General features: G+C 40.6%; 1 protein-coding gene across 3 annotated transcripts; it reads right to left on the bottom strand.

Annotated features, from left to right (window-relative positions):
- Positions 1–4,858: 4,858 nt before the first annotated feature.
- On the bottom strand, positions 4,859–18,713 carry LOC5571144 (peroxisomal acyl-coenzyme A oxidase 3). 3 transcript variants are annotated; one of them, XM_021844579.1, is made up of 6 exons: positions 18,676–18,713; positions 16,571–16,714; positions 6,591–7,531; positions 5,866–6,456; positions 5,653–5,807; positions 4,859–5,590 (listed from the first exon to the last, which is right to left on the bottom strand). In XM_021844579.1, the coding sequence occupies exons 1-6, from the start codon at positions 18,702–18,704 to the stop codon at positions 5,192–5,194; spliced, it is 2,259 nt and encodes a 752-aa protein (XP_021700271.1). In that variant the 5' UTR covers positions 18,705–18,713; the 3' UTR covers positions 4,859–5,191. The 3 variants fall into 3 exon arrangements, with proteins under 3 accessions (XP_021700271.1, XP_021700272.1, XP_001653457.2); XM_021844580.1 differs by lacking the exon at positions 18,676–18,713 and adding an exon at positions 18,095–18,334; XM_001653407.2 differs by lacking the exon at positions 18,676–18,713 and having other exon boundaries at positions 16,571–16,898.
- Between the last annotated feature and the right edge of the window lie 248 nt (positions 18,714–18,961).

The raw sequence follows: 18,961 nt of genomic DNA, 5'->3' as shown, positions 1-18,961 counted from the left end.
AGTACAGAAAGAATCAAATGGATATAGTGTATCATTGAAAGGGTACATTAAAAGTGTTGTTGAAAAAATTCGGACTTCGTGGCGCCAAAGGTGCGAAGACTCCGAAGGACTCCGGATACGTGAAAGAAGAGAACGAAAGTTGTGCTTTGAGTGATGGGAAGAAATATCGCAGCCTCGTTGGCGCCTAGCTGTACATAGCGGTTTGTGCTCGGCCGGATGTAGCAGTTAGTGCGTCGATACTCGGACGAAAAGTTAGTGCACCTATCGAGGCGGACTGGGTAGCAGCGAAGCGAGTCGTTCGCTACTTAAAAGCAACGGCATTGGCGTCTGCAGTTCAGCAACTTTGGTGGCGATCTGGTCGGATTTTCTGATGTGGCTTGGGCTGGTGATATCCGTTCCAGGAAGTCGACCACTGGTTTTGTGTACCTGTATGCTGGTGGTGCGGTATCTTGGTGCAGTAGAAAACAATCAAGTGTCACGTTGTCTTCGATGGAATCGGAGTACGTTGCGTTGAGTGAAGCGAGCCAGGAACTAGTAAGCAGGGTGGCCACCAACTTTAGATTTTAAAATTCCCGCTTTTTTTCCGGTTTTCCCGGTATATTTTACATAATTTTCCCGGTTTTTAATCCATTCTTTCCAACGACCTAAATTGACTTTCCATATAAAAAAAAAATCGTTTCTATGAAATGCACCGCAACATTTTTTTTAATCGGTTTATTTTTTTTAGTTGTTTTTCCATATTAATTTGATTGTTTATCAATAGTTTCACTATTGGATCAATAAGTTGACTGTTAGATTATTCTAATCTATATAAAATATTATTCTGAAAACTATGGCATAGTATAGTATTCATCTGAATCGATTTGTCTCGCGTTCGTCGAAAATCAATGGAGCTCTGGAGCAATGTGGTATACAGCACATTGGCTCTGGAGCTGTCTATCATGGGAAAGAGGTGGTTAATTGTGGTAACAGGTCCTACTCTTGACACGTCAGGGATTTAATTTGTATGCTATTTGACCCATATTTACCAACAATATGGCCTTTATGCCAAACTTCGAATTTTCAAGTTCAAGTTTTAAGATCTAGAGAACCTAACAATCCGTTCGCGTTAAATGATTGGTTGCGTTTGATAGATTGGTTCTATTGACGAAAAAACGATCAAAATTTCAGCTCAGAGTTCTGTTTGGTTCTCTTAAAATTTCAAGGTTTGGCTTTGGTTTATAATCATCTTAAGTGCATCTTAATGCTGAATTTCATATAATTTGGCCAACAAAAGCCCCAGGTGCCCAGGTAGTTCTTTAACGTAATCGATTTTTTTTTTCAACTCTTAATCCTTTGAATTTTCTTCATAAAAAAAAGAATTCTCTAAAGCAAATAAGTTCAAGGTATGAATGAAACAAGGCCACACATGTAGAAGCACTTACTTAGGAATCACTCACAATTTTAATAACACCAAAAATAATTATTTTTGATATCCACCCATCCACTCGTGCGTTTTGTATGGATATTCTACACATTTTATATGAGCTATAACAGCTTGATCGTTATTAAAATCGTAAATGAGCTTTTATTCAAAACTTTGTCGAATAGATAACTAGTGGCATAATTAAAGCTTTTATAAATAAAGGTATTCAGCAATTACAGCAGAGATCTAAATCAATCTGCAATAAGTAATTAAACTTTGATCAAAACTTCGAGTAAAAAAGATAGAGAAAAGTTAAAAAAATATTAGCCCTGATAGTGCAAAAATTCAAAAAAAATAATTCGAAACATTTTTAAGAAATATGGTGTATTATAGTAGAAATTAAATCATTAATGTTTGAAAGATATTTGTTCAAAATTGCGAATGCCACATGGCAATATCATTAAACGTAACAACTTTCTATAACTTATTTTGGAGGTTGCTTTGTACATTTCAGCTTGAAGATGTCCGTCCAAAACTATTTTCCCGGTGATCTTCTCAAATTCCATTTTTTCCCGACTTTTTCCCGGTGGATTCAAATTCCCGTCTTTTTCCCGCTTTTCCCGTTTTTCCCGGTTCGGTGGCCACCCTGAGTATGGCTTCTGAAGTTGTTCGACGATCTGGGTGAACCATACGACGGACCTGTGGAAGTGATGGAGGATAATCAAAGCTGCATCACATTTGCTAGCTCGAAGCGACCCACTCGGCGCTTAAAGCATATTGAGACGCGTGAGAACTACGTGCGGGAATTGTGTCATGACGGTATTCTCAAGCTGCAGTATTGTCCAACGGAAGATATGGTAGCGGATGTTTTGACGATGCCCCTTGGTACGATCAAACAAAGAAAGTTTTCAGAGATGATGGGTTTGTCTGCAAGCGGTGGCAACAAAGGTTGAGGAGGAGTATTGGAGAGACAACTTTCGTGCCACCCCTATTCTGTGTACGACTCTCGTGCACATCTCTACACTCACAGCAGATTTAATAATGGATTACCGAACAGCTCAATATAAGTATCAATTTATATTAGAGTGTTACTGCCTCTCTGTAGTAGTCATGTCGTCACTTGAGTGAGAACGACACGTTGATAGCCTTCCCACATCTTTACTCTTCCACAATACAGTTGTTGTGGAAGCGATGTAGGTACGATAGGCAAACAGTTTCAACACTAAATAAATCGCACTCGCTCTTTCCGTGATATGAGATGGATGGATATGGGTTATGAAAGGGGTCCGCGTGGTATATACTGCCCCTCTTTGCACAACAGTCCCATGTTGGAAAACGACAAACTGAGAAAAAGACGATTGAAATGTGAAAACAATTTCATTCCATTTTGAGTCTCTATTTGGCCTGAAATTTGTTAAATTTCTACATATCACTATTTGTTGAGTTCACGAACAAACCTAATAAATTTTCTTTTGAATTCAATTTGAAAATTTGCCTTAAAATGCAGAAAAATCGTAGCGAGACTGTTATGCGATTATACACAATATAATATACCAATGTATTTGCATATCAGTCCCATCATGTTCATCGACTCGTTCGACAGCTACTAAAACATTCATTGTTATTGAAGTACTGGTTGTTTCATTTGCTATTTATGTTCTTTGGCCGTAAAAAAATAGTTATTACAGTGAAACCTCCATGAGTCGATATTGAAGAAACCATCGACTCATGGAAATATCGAGTCATGGAACAGCAATTCTTTGGAATGCTGCTTCTAGGGACCATCATAGTAACCATGAAATTATGTTTTTAGTATGGTTCCATGAGTCGATATCGAGTCATGGAACATCGACTCATGGAGGTATCACTGTATAATACAGTCAACTCTCCGTAACTCGATGTTAAGGCGACTATCGAGTTAGAGAAATATCGTATTAAAGAACACAACATCAGGGTAACTTTGGTTAAAGGGACCATCGAGGTATCCATGAAAACCCACATTTACTACACGTTCTATAACTCTATATCGAGATACGGAATAGCGAGTTACGGATAGTATACTGTATGTCCATGGTTCAATCATCAGATAAAAATAGGATTGAATACTTTCTCAAAACACACGTCATGATGTGGAATGCGCTTACAGTCATGAGTCCCAGTCATGAGAGACCCAGATGATCATCTTTTGAATAATGCGGAAATGAAATACGATGGAAATGATTCGAGATGTTCCAAAACAACCTGGTTCAGGACGAATCAAGCTAATCCACAAAATTTAAATGCAAAATGTAGAATGAACTTTATTTTTTTTTTTGTTTTTGTTCCTCATTTATTTTTATTCCCCTCGTACCACCCAAATGGTTAAGTACGGACATAAAAGAAGATTAATATTTGTATAAGCCTTATCTAAAATGAAAATCTTTAATGTATCGTAATTGAAAATACATAATTATGTTTGATATCCACTCTAATTTAAAAATATTTTCGAAACAACGTGTATATATGACATTTCTAATGTCGTAAGCAAGTGTGTATTAAATACAGTCAAACCTCCATGAGTCGATATCTGAAGGAATCATAGACTCATGGAAACATCGAGTCATGGAACAGAAATGCTTTGGAAAGCTGTTTGAGCGAATCATCATAGTTACCATGAAATTTTGTTTAAGTATGGTTCCATGAGTCGATATTAAGACATAGAACATCGACTCATGGAGGTTTCACTGTATAATTGATTTCCCTTTACTTCGCTACACATCAGTGAATAACTAGTAGTATCGAAAGTCCGAATGTAGTACTAGAAGTGGTACCCATTCTGAGCCCGATCACTATACGGACTTTGATGTGACTGTTATGCGTATATTTTCAAGATGGGACAACACAAATGGGGTTTGTTTTTGTACAAGTTAGGAACAAAGGCTACTTTTTTAGCAGTTTTTATCGATCTTCTGACGATGTTGAGTTGATTTATGTAAAAAACGCAAATCGGTCAAAAATCGACATGGGACTGTTATGCGATTATGGGCAGTATAGGGATTTGAATTCTAAACTTGTAACCAACTCAGTTATTGGGTCACCAAGTGGCTCGGTAGCTTAGTTGGTAAAGCGCTCGTCTAGCATACAAGAGTCCTGGGTTCAAATCCCACCCGAGCACGTGATTTTATTTTCATAATTTCACCCATAATTTGTCCATATTTACCACGTGTAATGAGTTGATTAATTTAATATAATTTTAAATGTTTGCCATATTTGTTTCAGCTAAAAACACTTTTGTAGGACGTTTTTCCTATGAGTTCTGTATTTTGATGCATGAAATTGAATCCACGTTCTCTATTAAAATTACCCAATCCATTTTCAACTCATTCATCAATTAACAAAGATACCCTAAACACCAACTGAGATACCAATAGGTGTTTGTTTCAAAAATATAAAAAAAACATCCTTGAGACAAAATGCAGAAATAATCAGATTTTATTTCAAAAGGCTATAAAAGTTACTCCGTGTTGCGGTACGAGAAATACCGGTACTGCGATTGACTCAGTACCGGCATTCCGGTACGAAAAATGAATCAGTATACCAGTATTTTTGGCACCGGTACTGTTCCACAACCTTACGATGGACATTGAATTATCAAGCCTAAGCAAAGGATTTTTTCGATAATAAAAAGTGTAATAGCAACGTACATAAAACCATAAAGCATATAATCTGTATTTCATACGTTGTACCCATTCATTCCCAAAAAATAGTATATCACATATGTAAATATCGTTTAAAAACATTAGCATACTACAGTTTCGATTTAATGTAGTCCCTGTAAACTACATCCCGCCACCACTGCGGCCGTTCCAAAGCTCCCGGAGCTTGCATGATGGCCGACTCCATGTGTTTGTACACTTCGCCGTCGCTCATACCCAGAGGCGAATTGAGCACGAAATCAGGGGGAGCTATAGCGTCGACTAGCGAAATGGCATCGGTCTTCACCAGCGGTAGCAATTCCAGCACTCCTTGCTGCAGCAGACTCATCGCCTTTGGCGTCTGGTTGAAGTATCCACCTTCGTAGAAGATGCCGCTATACTTCAGAACCAGGTTAGCACCGCAGAGCGAAACCAATCGCTGAAGAGCGATTTTTTCCTGGCCATCTTCTAGATTGTTCAAAAACTTGTTTGCCGCGTATATGAGAGCTCTCTGTTTGGAAGAAAGGGAATTGGTTGAACGAGTGTATAAAAATGGGAAAAAGGAACACTCACCTCACCATACACGATGGATAACGTTCTTGCATAGAATGATTGCGACTCGTTTCTAGCTTCGAACGATGATTTTCCTTTTTGTTTCAATTGCACAGTCTTGGCATAAGTTTCTTCTAGTAAGAAAGCCACTAACCAATTAAGTGCATCTAAAAGTGCTAAGATTTGGAGATAATATTGAAAAGCTTTGAAAATAAAGTACCCAGTAATAACTACCTTGAATATCTAACGCTTGCAGAGGTGTTTTCCAATTCGCCCTCGATTTCAGTATCTTCGCGGAGTCTTTTAAGAAGGCGGCGCTCCCAAGCGGTGAAACAACTTCGAACGCTTCAAATCCACGAGCCCGAACGTTCAGCAGCCAATTGGACGCTTGCTGAATCAGTACGTTATTCTCCCCTTCATAAGTGCAGTTCGGATCGTTGTCGTTGCGCAAATCTCCCAGAGTCGAGAGCTTCAGGAATCCATGGCCTCCGCAAGCTTCACGACACTCCTGAATGCCGTCTCTAGCAGCCCAGGTGCAAACTGGTTTGGCAGCCGAAGACAACGCGTGCAGTTCCATCCCCACGTGTCCGTTCCTTTCGCCCATTAACATTTTCAGCAGAACATCTCCGTACACCTTGGCGAACCAGAGGTTGAACATTTTTATAGTGAAAACGTTAGCAAAGTGGGGAAACAAGCGAAACTGTTGCGACTGGTACTCGAGCACCGGCAGCTCTTCGGAGTTATCGTCGGCACCAAATTGCTTCCTACTGGCCGAATAACGAATGGCAATGCTGATGGCCTTCGTGAGATAGATATTCGCAATACCTGCAAGTATGGAGTGTGGTGTATTCAGTTATCTACATAACTTTAAGGCTTGTTAAAGCTATCATGGAACAGGGTCTCAGTAATCTGCTCTTTTCGTGATATAAATACTAAGTAAATCCTAATAAGTAACTCACCACAAATTCCAACTCTTCCTCCAGACAGCGCTCCCAAAGAAGCACCGAATCTTTTATTTTCGTCCTTGTACGGAGAAACAAACTGTCCCTCTTCATTAACGTCTCCAGTCTTAGCTAGCAAGTAATCTCGTGGTATGCGATACTTCTTGAACATGACAAATCCATTATCTACGCCATGCAAACCGGACTTTTCTCCGAGATCTCCAACGATCACCCCAGGATATGCATTCAGAGTTTTCGGATCACGCACTGGCACTACGAAGGCATTCAGTCCATGGTGTCGTCCATCCTCTGTGTAAAGTTGAGCATAGCAAACGAGGTGCGTACAGGTTTTTCCCAGATTCCCAATCCAACATTTGGCAGCTTCGAAGTCCGGAGTGTTCAAGACATACTCTTTGGTCTTCACGTCATAGGTTGCCGTTGTGCGCATTCCCTTAGCGTTGGTTCCGTGGGAAATTTCGGTCAATCCAAATGCGCCCAAGATCTCACCGCTCTGGTTCTGCTGGATGATGTGGGATAACCGACCAACATCAAGCGCTTGAATAACCGATGAAAACATTCCAAACCCTAGGGAATGCTTCACGGCAAAGTTGGGATCATAAGCCATCAGCACGTGGTTGAAGAATGCCACGAAATCCGGTCGCTCCAGTAGCTTATCAATGCCGAAAAGGTTCGCATCGTGAAGTGCGTACATTTGCTTTGTCGCTAGGTGTCGACTTTCATCGGTCGACAGAGGCCGGCTAGGTCTGGCAAACAGCGGATGACTCTGGAGGAAGTTCCACGTGCTGTGCTGCAGTTCCAAGGAGGCTTCATCGTTGAACGCTAGCTTCACTTTGCGCCAGTCGATTGCTGACTGTTGTCGGTATTTGGTCAGTGGTCCCGATTTAGGAAGGTCAGGAAAGTAGGTCCCGTTTGCCAGTAGCTCCGGATGAGCTGATGGTCTGAAAACGGTAGAATAAAAGCAAATTAGACGATAAGTCTGTTTTTTGTTCGAATTTTGGTGTCGTGAATGCTATTAAGAAACTCGTTGATAATGTACCAGCTCAATGCTCCCGATAATCTAAAATAGAATATGTCAAAGTCAGACTCCATCACCCTCCTTCCAAAAGGCAGCCAATCATCCACTAGAGTACATAAACCCCCAGAGTACTTAGCTACATCTTCTTGGGCGGTAGAGCCACGTCGAATAGGTGGCAGATTAGCCTCTCTAAGATGAAGGTTCGCCATTTTGAAAATATCATTGAAATTATTGAAATACATAACCGTGTACAGCTATTCTGAGGTACAAGTAAAGATCTGATCAGGATTGGTGATTTATGAATTGTATTTTTATTTTATTTTATTTTCGTTTTATTACCCAATAATCGGACGACAATACAAGAATTTGTATATCGATTGAACAACACTTAACACACTATAAAACCTAATCTTGGATCATTCTTTTGCATTGCGTAAGATTCTCAAATATGTCCACGTCGTTGTAGCTCTAGTTGTAGGTCCGGCATAAACGAGATAACGGCGCAGATTTACCCAAGTTTGTTCTTGAACAAACGTAGAATAGATCCACGTGGCGTAGACCGTTCTTTGGAAAACGATACTGAAGATCGTTTGTATACATAATATAAGGCCGCAGTGGATAGAACTATGAACTAGTCGGTGAAGCGTAGACATGTCAAGAACGCGCCGTCGGTCACATAATGATGTCATCTGCAGACGACGGCTAATCGTAGTCTGATAAAGCTCGTATGGAAAATGAAATTTTGTGTATACAAAACGATTGAACGTATGCTGCACTGCTTCAATACGTTCTACATACTGCAAATAGCATGGGTTGCATGATGGTGAACAGTATTCAAAAATTGGGCGTACGAAACGGTTAAAAAGTGATATCATAGCATCAAGTTGGTTGAAGCTTCTGCATATCCTCATCACGAACTCAGACAAGCTTGCCGCTTTTCGTACAACCATGTCAACGTGTGGACTAAAGCTCAAGCGTCTGTCAACTATTACACCCAGGTCACGTATCTCCGATACCTTTTCCAGTGGCACTTCATCAACAAAATACGTTGATTCGTAGGGACGTTTCTGGCGCGATATGGTGATGTTTTTGCTCTTTCTCACATTGCGAGCGAGGCCATTAGAAGCACTCCAGTGAGTAATGTCACCCATCGTCTGCTGCAGTCGCGACGACACGTTGCTGATGCGTTTTGCAATTTTTACATCATCAGCAAACGCCCAGCGCCAGTCTGATATCTTGAATAGTAAATTGTTAATAAACAGTAAAGCTAGGTATGCTGTTCCGCTCAAGAAAAGTAAAAATTTCTGCCCAAGAAATGATCAAGAAATTTCATAGAGTAAGCTCCATATGAATAGGGTAATGACTGTTTATTTTGTTCTCAAACGCTAACAGTTGGCACTAGCGGCAAAAATTACAGACAACCTTTCGAACATTCAGTTTCTCTTACCAACCGCCGAGCGGCGACACTGATGTTTGTATTCCACTCGCTAATCGCGCTACGCTGGATTCTCAAATTTCTCAGAGAACTGTCAAAACGTATGGAAATTTTTTTTTTTCTATCTTTATTAACGAGATTTTTAGCCCTGGGCCAGTCCATCTCGGGACCAACGGGTTTACTTTCCTTCCGAAGGAAGTCGTCACTGAAATTATTAGTGACTATCTCGGGGATGGGATTCGATCCCAGGTCCTCGGCGTGAGAGGCATGTGTTCTAACCACTACACCAGGTCCGTCCCCTGTATGGAAAATAATGAAACACGTAAATTGCTTGCAATGATCATTAAAATAACGGAAACGGCCGCTATGTAAAACATAGATAGCGCCATCGTAGCCTTGTGTGTTTGACAGAACAGCAATGCTGCCACAATGTTAAATCCCATATACAGTGCTTTGTTTTGATGCGGTGAGCACTTAAAAACTACCTTCAATGATCCATTAGGAAACTGGATCAAAAAAGTAGTGATTAGAAATCAAGTGTAAAGTGAATACATAACTTTTTGTGTTTAGTTCATCTTCCGTGATGCTTTCTTTGCTTCAGGATTTCGTTTTTACATAGGGAGTGCGGACTAGGCCGTCCCTTATTTTTCGAAAATGCGAAAAGTTATAAGTTCGTCATTGTAAAGTGCTCGTTTTGGTAAGAAAAAAAATCAGGTAATAATTTGAAGTCCGTACGTGGACGCTAAGTGGTCCCCCAACGACCCTAAAGGTATTAGGTGTAAATTACCCCCGTGCACCAAATCGAGCTCGCTGGTCTAGTATACACAACGAGTACGAAAATCCAAAAGTAACACATTGATAATCAGCATAGAATTTTAAGAAAAATAATATTTTTTATAGGCTAATATTGTCAAAGCTAAACGATCACTTCGACATCTGGTGGCTAGTAGGAGAACCGTAAAAAAGAGGTTGCGTTGAGAACGCACCGTGTGCAACATAGGAAGAAGCACATAATTTACACTTTTTCTCGGTACATTTATTTTGTAGACGATCAGAGAGCATTGAAAAACATGATAAACTTTTTTTCCTTCGAAAATGGTTTTTACTACCATTGAAAAAGAGCCATCTACTGCCTTTTCAGTTTTGAATATCGCCTTATTGAAATTTCTTATCAACTGCGTACTGCGATCAAAGAAAAATGCTTTTCTTGAGCATTCCATGCAAGAAATTTCTCACGCATCGAGATAGGCGATTACTTTTCTGTTGAGGTGCATACTTCGCTTAAGTACAACAAGGGTCCAAGAACCGATCCTTGACCGACGCCAGATGTGGCAAAAATTGGCCTAGATGACACACCATTCAATTTAACTTGATACGCCTGATTTGAAAGGTATGTGTGCAGTATGTTGAGGTTGTGAACCGTTTCAAAAATTCGTTTAACTTTTAGTTAAAATTTGACAGTTCGATAGTTATTTCCCCTCCGGTTGAAAATAAATATGCTCTGGAGCATGGTTAAACTTGACAGTTCGAAAGTTATTTTCTGCTCCCGTGAATTTGAGAATAACTAACCATCTGTCAACTTTGTTCTGAAATAACTACTCGACTGTCAAAGCTCAAATGGGTCGACCGCGAAGTTCAATTTAACCATTTGAGGGGAAAATAACTATCGATATGTCAAATTTTAACTAATGGTTAAACGAATTGGTGAAACGGTTCACAGCCTGAAAGTACCATCAGACAGTCCGTAGGCCTTGCACTTGACGAGTAACAGAGCGTGCGGACTTTGTCAAACGCTTTAGACAAAATATATTATAGTACTATAATATCTTTTCTTTAGACATGTCAAAGTAAACCGCATCCACCTGACCGCCGTTAAGCCCCAAACATGCTTTGAAAGTCTATGCGAGAGTGCCAATTCTAGTCCATGGGGTGACGCCTACAGAGTGGTAATGGCTAAGACCAAAGGAGCCATAGCGCCCCAAGAGAAATCGCCCGAGTTGCTGCGATCGATAATCGATGTACTCTTCCCGCACCATCCCATAAGCCCATGGCCCCCAGCGCCGTATGCGGCAGATGAAGGAGAAGAAGTGGCGAGAGTGACGAACGAAGAGCTGGCAGAAGTCGTGAAATCATTCGCGTCAAACAAGGCACCGGGACCCGATGGTATCCCGAATGTTGCCTTAAAAGCGGCAGTGAACACGGATCCGGACATGTTCAGAACCACGATGCAACGCTGCATTGATCAAGGAATCTTCCCGGATGTATGGAAGCGACAGAAATTGGTGCTACTACCAAAGGCGGGGAAACCACCAGGTGACCCGTCGGCGTATAGACCTATCTGTCTACTAGATACGACGGGCAAGTTATTGGAGAGGTTGATTCTCAACAGACTAGTACCGTATACGGAGAGTGCGGACGGCCTGTCCAACAACCAGTTTGGATTCAGAAAAGGTAAATCTACTCTGGACGCCATCCAGTCGGTCGTTCAAACAGCTGAGGTGGCAATCGAGCATAAAAGGAGCGGCATCCGTTACTGCGCGGTTGTCACTCTGGATGTGAAGAATGCGTTCAACAGCGCAAGCTGGGAAGCAATAGCACACGCGCTTCACCGCCTCAAGGTACCGGTGCAGTTGTGTAAGCTTCTAGAAAGCTATTTTGATGGTAGGATTCTACTGTATGACACAGAGGAGGGGCAGAAAAGCGTTCGAATTACCGCGGGAGTACCTCAAGGTTCAATCCTGGGCCCGCTGTTATGGAATGCGATGTACGATGACGTACTGAGGCTGCCCCTTCCGACGGGTGTTAAGATTGTTGGCTTCGCCGACGATATCACCCTAGTGGTCTATGGTGAATCGATGGAGGAAGTAGAGTTGACAGCAGCGCACTCTATTTCCCTGGTTGAGGAGTGGATGAAGTCTAGGAAACTAGGACTGGCCCGTCACAAGACTGAGGTGGTGGTGGTCAACAACCGCAGGTCCGAGCAACGGGCGCTTATCTCGGTAGGTGATTGCACCATAGAGTCCAAGCGATCCCTTAGGCATCTTGGGGTAATGATCGATGACAAGCTGAGCTTCGCTAGCCACGTTGAATATGCCTGTAAAAGGGCATCTACGACTATAGCGGCGCTTTCGAGGATGATGTCTAACAGCTCTGCTGTAATTGCCAGCAAACGCAAGCTGCTGGCAAGCGTGGCGCTATCCATACTAAGGTATGGAGGACCAATCTGGTCAAAAGCGCTTAGAACGAACAGAAACCTAAAGCGGTTGGAAAGCACGTACAGGATAATGTGCTTAAGAGTAGCAAGTGCATACCGGACGGTATCTAAAGAGGCCGTGTGCATCATAGCCGGGATGACGCCCATCGGGCTCATCATCAAGGAAGATGTTCAATGCTTCAACTTAAGGGGTACCAGAGGAGTCCGCGACACGTGTAAAGAGGAAACGCTCAGAAGCTGGCAGCAGGAATGGGATAACTCCACTAAGGGTAGATGGACCCATCGACTAATACCAAATGTGTCAGATTGGTATGGTAGAAGCCATGGGGAAGTGAACTTCCACCTGACGCAGTTTCTGTCAGGACCTGGTTGCTATAGACAGTACCTGCATAGGTTCGGGCACTCAGAATCTCCTGCGTGCCCCAATTGTGCTGGTGTAGAGGAAACAGCGGAGCATGTCGTGTTTGATTGCCCCCGTTTCATTGTTGTGAGAGGTCGCATGCTCACTACATGCGGAGGGGACACGTCCCCCGACAATATTATAGAGAGAATGTGTGCGGATGCCGAGTGCTGGAATGCAGTAACCACGGCTGTCATTATGTTAGAATTGCAGCGTCTATGGCGCGCCGACCAAGAGTTGGCTGCAGAGGATTAGCCCTGCCGAGGCTGGTCCCTTGTAACATTGTTTAAGTCGGCTAGGAGAAGCAGTTTGCCTAGGTTACTTCTGCTACACGTGTTGTGCTATATGCACTGGTCCCTTCCCGAAGAAATACCGTAAGGTGGTTCCGGGGAGATGAGGGTCTGAGTCCAAGGGTCATGTCGATGCACTGTTCACCACTTGAGCAATTCTAAATGAATTGCTCATGCACAGTGCATAGGCTGGTTTTAGCGGGTCGTCGTTGGTGCGTCATCCCCGCATTCCCTGAGTTATCTTCTCAGGGGATCTGTTTGCAGATTTCCCCCTTGTAAAAAAAAAAAAAAGCCCCAAACACAATGTGAACGGCAGCACGGTACAACGGCAAAACGGCAAGCCCATCTTGATCTACACTCTATTTGTCAAATCCATGTTGAAAATGATTGAGTCGACATTGAACAAAACATTGAAATGTCATCCTAGTCGGTGTTGCCGTTTTGCCGTTCTTGCCGTAATGCCGTTGCATTGTGTTTGACCCTTTATCCAGCACATCGTTAAACTTCTGAATCGTTTCCAAAAAGTTTGTTAGAGTTGATCGATCCTTGAGAAATCCATGCTGGCTAGGATAAATGAACTTCAGCATGTGGCACTGTAGCTGAATTTTGAGAATCCTCTCCATGATTTGACCGAACCCGTTCTACACCGCCACACCACATAGTTTTCAAGATTCATTGCATTTCCATCCTCAAAGCTCGGTGTCATATTTCCCAGCTTCCAACGCTCGGGATATCCCTGCAATATTAGTACTCTGTTGAATTTAAAAGCCAGTGTAGTCGAGCAGATCGTTTAAAAAAAAACATTAGAGATTCCATCGGGTCCCATCCCTTTGTCCTCTTTGAGTGAACTCAACACATGATATACATCTACATCAGTTACCGTTCCAAATGAGAAAGTGTCTGAACATGAAAAATCGAATTGCAAGGAAGGCGAATGTTGACTGGTTCATGCGGAAGTGGTACTGAAGAAATCCGCAAAGCCTTCGACGATCTCGTCTGTGCCAGTGTAGTGTCTGCTACCATAAAATGCCTCACAGAACTTAATTTCCTTAAGGACCTAGCGTACGCCCAAAACGAGTGGACTTCTCTTTTTGATTTGAGCTGTAGATCGTCTAGATTTGAACGCTCACATGTCTGCAATAACTGTTTCGCTTGTCTACGAAGATTACTGTAATTCGTGTAATCCAGTGGGTCCCTCGTATGTTTGTACTTTTTATGCGCCTTGTCTTTTCTACGAAACAGTCTCGTAAGTTCTCGTGTAAACCAGATCGGATTTTTAGGATGACGTGGGAGAGTCTTGCGGACAAAACGATTCACGATGTCATATATCACGGCATAGAGCTTATCTACAACATCGTCAATATCAATACAGTCCAGTACTTGGTCCCAGCTTACTGCTGAAACCTCTTCATTAATAACTTCATAGTTTGCTTTTCTGAAGTTAAAGAAAGCCATCTCGTGTTGAGGGGCGTAACGTGCTGCCGAAAATGAAATCTAAATCCTTAGTTGAGGATCAACTTTACAGAACGGTTCAACATTTGCGACAGTGATGCTTGAAAAAGTCAGATCAGTGAAGCACAAGTCTAACGTACGACCCAGTTCATTTGTTATACCGTTGAGCTGGGCGAAACCATTGCATTCCATGAAGTAGTTCTTGGATTCTTGGATTGGCGGGATGCTTGTGGAAGGACGGGTCCCCTCTTTAGATAACAAATCATTTCAGTCTAGGATCAAGAAAGCGGGACCCATACGGACTCATCCAATTATATTCTACCAAGATTTTCGTACAACGACCGTTTTGATGTTATCCAGGAACTACTTGGAGTACATGCCATCAGATCTACAAGCGTGACGAGAGATTTTTCAGAACATTTCGGACAAGGATAATACCGGCAAATACTCATTTGCCACATATGCACATGCAAATATATTCTGTTAAGATATGAGTTCAACGACCGTTTAATCTACACAAGAACTCCTTAGAGTATAGGCTTTCAAATGTACAAATGCAACCATTGATCTTTCGAAAGAAATTTGAACAAGCTTGATACCTTGATATGGCTCAATTTAATTTAATTCTACCACTATTTTAATACGAAGACTGTATTACAGCTATCCTAGAACTACTTGGAGTCATTGGTTTTGAAACCGTCAGGGCCAGGGGGGCCTGGCCCCCTCCAGAATCATCCTCCTGGAACCTACTATACAGTGGTCATTAGACTGATGCAAATTTTGAAGTTTTTGCTGCCCTATGCTTAAACGGTGTCAATTATGATGAAAATCATTCTCCCAAAATTTGAAGTGATTTGGAAGAAATTTGACTGTGCACACACCATTTGAAGTGTATATGGAAATTACTATGGACAAGGCAAACCTTTTGTGTTCAGTTCTCCAACTGCTCGTCATAATAATCTATGGAAAAGTGAACAAACTCTTCTCATGTGAAATTTTCCCAGCTACAACTTTGTCGAAGACCACATTTTGATGGGACGTAAGGATAATTTGTCATTACTGATTCCAAAGTGTAGATCATGCTTAGATGATCATTTAAACTCAAAACTTTCGTACGGACAAAAGATCACGAAGGGGGAAGGAGGTGGTTTTGAAAATCTAAAATAAATGACTACGTGGATCATGGCCAACCCCAATCAAAATCATAAGGGGAAAATGCTGTTTAATAATTTTATCATTATTTTTATATCATTTCCCCGAATTCCAGCTCCCCAAATGGCTCATTTCACCGAATGACTCGTTTCCCCGAAAAGTGATGCAGTTCAAACAGGTGCAAGAATAGTCTTCAGGGACTGGGTGCTGAACTAAAAAGAATGATAATCAATTCGAGGAAGAAGATAATATATAGTTTATAAAGTTATCCTCGACTAAGTACATCTTGCAAAAAATGCCGATGATAGTGAAACTCGAAAGAATCGCCAATCAAGTAAAGTCTCATGGAAAGTAAAACTGTACATATTACGTAAATATAGTTATGTAAATAAAATTTACGTCAAAAGAAATTAAGTAAATGGAGGTTTCAGTGTATTCAGATATACATACATTATCGACTCGATATTGACTAATTGAACCATACTTAGAATAGGATTTCATGGTTACGATGATGATCTTCTCAAAAACTTTTCACCGATATTTTTTCCAATATGGACATTTAACTGAATAAGGAATTAAATCATGTATAATAGCTTGAAATTCTTTTATAATAATTCTCCGACTACTGCCATCTATCAATATTAAACTTTTTAAATTTATATATATATTTTTTTAAATTTTAATAAATGATCATTTCAAACAAAATTTGATAAAAAAAAAATCTTCTACTGTCTAACAGAATTTGTCCAAATCGGTTAAACTTATATTTTCGATTGCCGAAAACCAATCCTTCACCCTACAAACTAAGGCACACAAACATTTGAATTCATTCATCGCTTGCTGCGTGCATTTACCGTAAGCTACTGAATAGGCCTATTCAAATGACGTCTCAAATCAGCTGATCGGGAAGCACTTTGACATTTCTTCTATGAAAATGACAGGCCCGTGTTAGCACCGGTCCTCCACCGATGTAAACAAATGCATAGACGGATCTGTCACATGAAAAGGCCTATACTCACCGGCTGATAGTGTTGAACTCGGTCATGTCGATCTTCTCCGGCTGCTGCTTCTTTCCTACCGTCGATGAACACAGGCTTCGTCGTATCGCAGTCAACAACAACGGGTTGCACTCACGGTCATAAATTCTGTGAACCTTGTCACTGCTGTAGATTGAGCGAAAGAAATTATCTCGATTACTTGCGATTCCCGTTATCAATCGCTTAACACCAGCAAGGATAACAGTGTTTTTGTACATGGAAGGTGGAATTTTCGAAAATTGAATTGCGATATCAGTCGAAAGTAGAATAAAGGCACTGATTATGTGAATCTTTGAACAAGGTGATATATACGCACGAAGCTCCGTGTGAGACTAAAATGAACACACTCAATCGCAGTTGGCGATGAGTTGGTTCATAAATGTTAGATAGAGCAGCGATTACTTGGATTACTGCGTTCAGCCGAGCCAAAGAGGGTTTTGTGCGCGTTTGCGTGTAAATACGCGAGCAAAGTTCAAGAGATCGTATTTTAGCACTTACAATGATAATACAGTCAACACTTCATATCTCGGTACCGTAAAATCGGGTGTAATTGATCAGAAGGGTGAAATTGATCATCGTATCACACGATTTTATTTATTCGTAAAAGAGCACAAATATCAATGTAAGCTGAAGCAAATGAACGTTGTTTGTTGTAACTATTGTCGAATTGTGTGTTGTGAAGTTTTTTGCGTTAAAGAATGTTTATTACTATGAAAATATTGTAAAATTTCAAAATCATGCACGGTGCAGTATTGACAAACACATATGAACTTCTATTTGTAAGTAAGGATTTGAACATGGTATAAACCTGAAAGTTTGCGAGGTTGCTTGATATATATCTCCAAACCAGATTTCATCACCAAAACTCGTACCAATTAGCTCATATGGTTGAAATAATTGAATTTCTATTAAATATCATTGAATTCTTTAGGAAATTGCATACATTTAGGCGTTTTCCGCGTATTTCTTGAAATTTAACTATTCGTTATTTATATAAATATTGCACTGTTAAGAATTTGACAAGCATATTCGGATTCAGGGAGCTCAAATTTATCATGTAGAGTTGTTTTGAAAACTAACAACAATGGCATTGACAAGTGATCAATTTCACCCCGAAATGAGATCCTCTGATATTTTATTTTAGAGATATTTGTTAACACTAAAATGACATTTGTTAGAAAATTTCTATACATGAGTCGATGAGACTCACCTTCGTACTTGTTTTCCTGCATTTAGTTGTTTGGCATTGCTAACATTATAGAAAACAGAATAGAAAAACCGTGAAAAATGATCAATTTCACCCGAAATTACGGTACTCAGTTTCTCATTATCAAGTTATAGATCCATTGTAAAAGTGTATTTTCATGGCTAACTCGATGGTCTCAGAAGTTGCACTGATTTTCTGTCTATATACGGATAACTGTCCCATGTATATGAGAGACCCCATAGAATATGGGAAAATTATTCAAATAGGGGGAGTTTTGTGTTCTACACCTCGATACCTACCTTACTCGATGGTCCCACCAATATCGAGTTGAGGAGAGTTGACAGTATTTTTAAGTTAATAACTTAAATTTGGACGAACAATAAACATACAATTTGTCTAGTTCCCAAAATTCAATAGATTAGAAGTTGCTAAAACAGCTACGATTGTAATTGCATATAATTTAAATAACTACTACTTGAAAACCTCATCACTAAACAACGACCAACAGCGACACCGGCTTGAAAGCGACTGAAATGATAAGCATTCAACACCTAAACAACAACTGCTTTTGAAAATGAATTAAGGCCTTTTGGTGCGTCATCACAAAATGGCTTCTTCCAAAATCATTAACATTTTGTTATGATAGTATTGGTATTTGCAACATCGATGAAATATAACTGCTAATCACCTGATTAAATGGATACTTTATGCGAAGAAAAATGCTTCAGGTGGTATTTCAATATTTAATCAACACTTTCAGATACAGCATTATCAATTTAGCGACAATATACATGAGATTTATATTCTCAAAAAATATCTCCGATTTCATGCCGCATTTCATTGCCTCACACAACTACACTTGTAAATAGAAGGTGCTTACCTTTTCGATTGTAATTCAGCGGCAAGCATTTGTGTTTTGGATTCCATATTGCGTTCACTACACTTCAACTAAACAAATCTTTTATTCACTTTCCTTAAAGGAACACATTTCCACCGGGATTTCAATATTTATAAAGTTTTATCAACCGCATCACTCAAAACAATGATGGCGATGGTTTTCACTTGTTGCGAATCGACGCCGCCACCGCACACTGAGACATGCCTGTGTTTATAGTCTAAAATATTCAATTTTTTGTTCTGTTGTATTAATTTTCAGTGCGGAAAGG

This window comes from Aedes aegypti, chromosome 2 (assembly GCF_002204515.2).
Source record: "Aedes aegypti strain LVP_AGWG chromosome 2, AaegL5.0 Primary Assembly, whole genome shotgun sequence".
In the NCBI taxonomy this organism is placed as follows: Eukaryota; Metazoa; Arthropoda; class Insecta; order Diptera; family Culicidae; genus Aedes; species Aedes aegypti.
Note: the sequence above shows the minus strand (reverse complement) of the source record. Positions and strands in the feature narration are given on the sequence as shown.

Bases quoted from the DNA above. Each gene is read 5' to 3' on its own strand.
- LOC5571144 (XM_001653407.2), bottom strand. From the start codon at position 16,806: ATGTACAAAAACACTGTTATCCTTGCTGGTGTTAAGCGATTGATAACG. The intron at 5,808-5,865 runs GTAGTTATTACT...TCCAAATCTTAG, and splicing joins GCAAGCGTTAGATATTCAAG to CACTTTTAGATGCACTTAAT. The intron at 5,591-5,652 runs GTGAGTGTTCCT...TCTTCCAAACAG, and splicing joins TATCCATCGTGTATGGTGAG to AGAGCTCTCATATACGCGGC.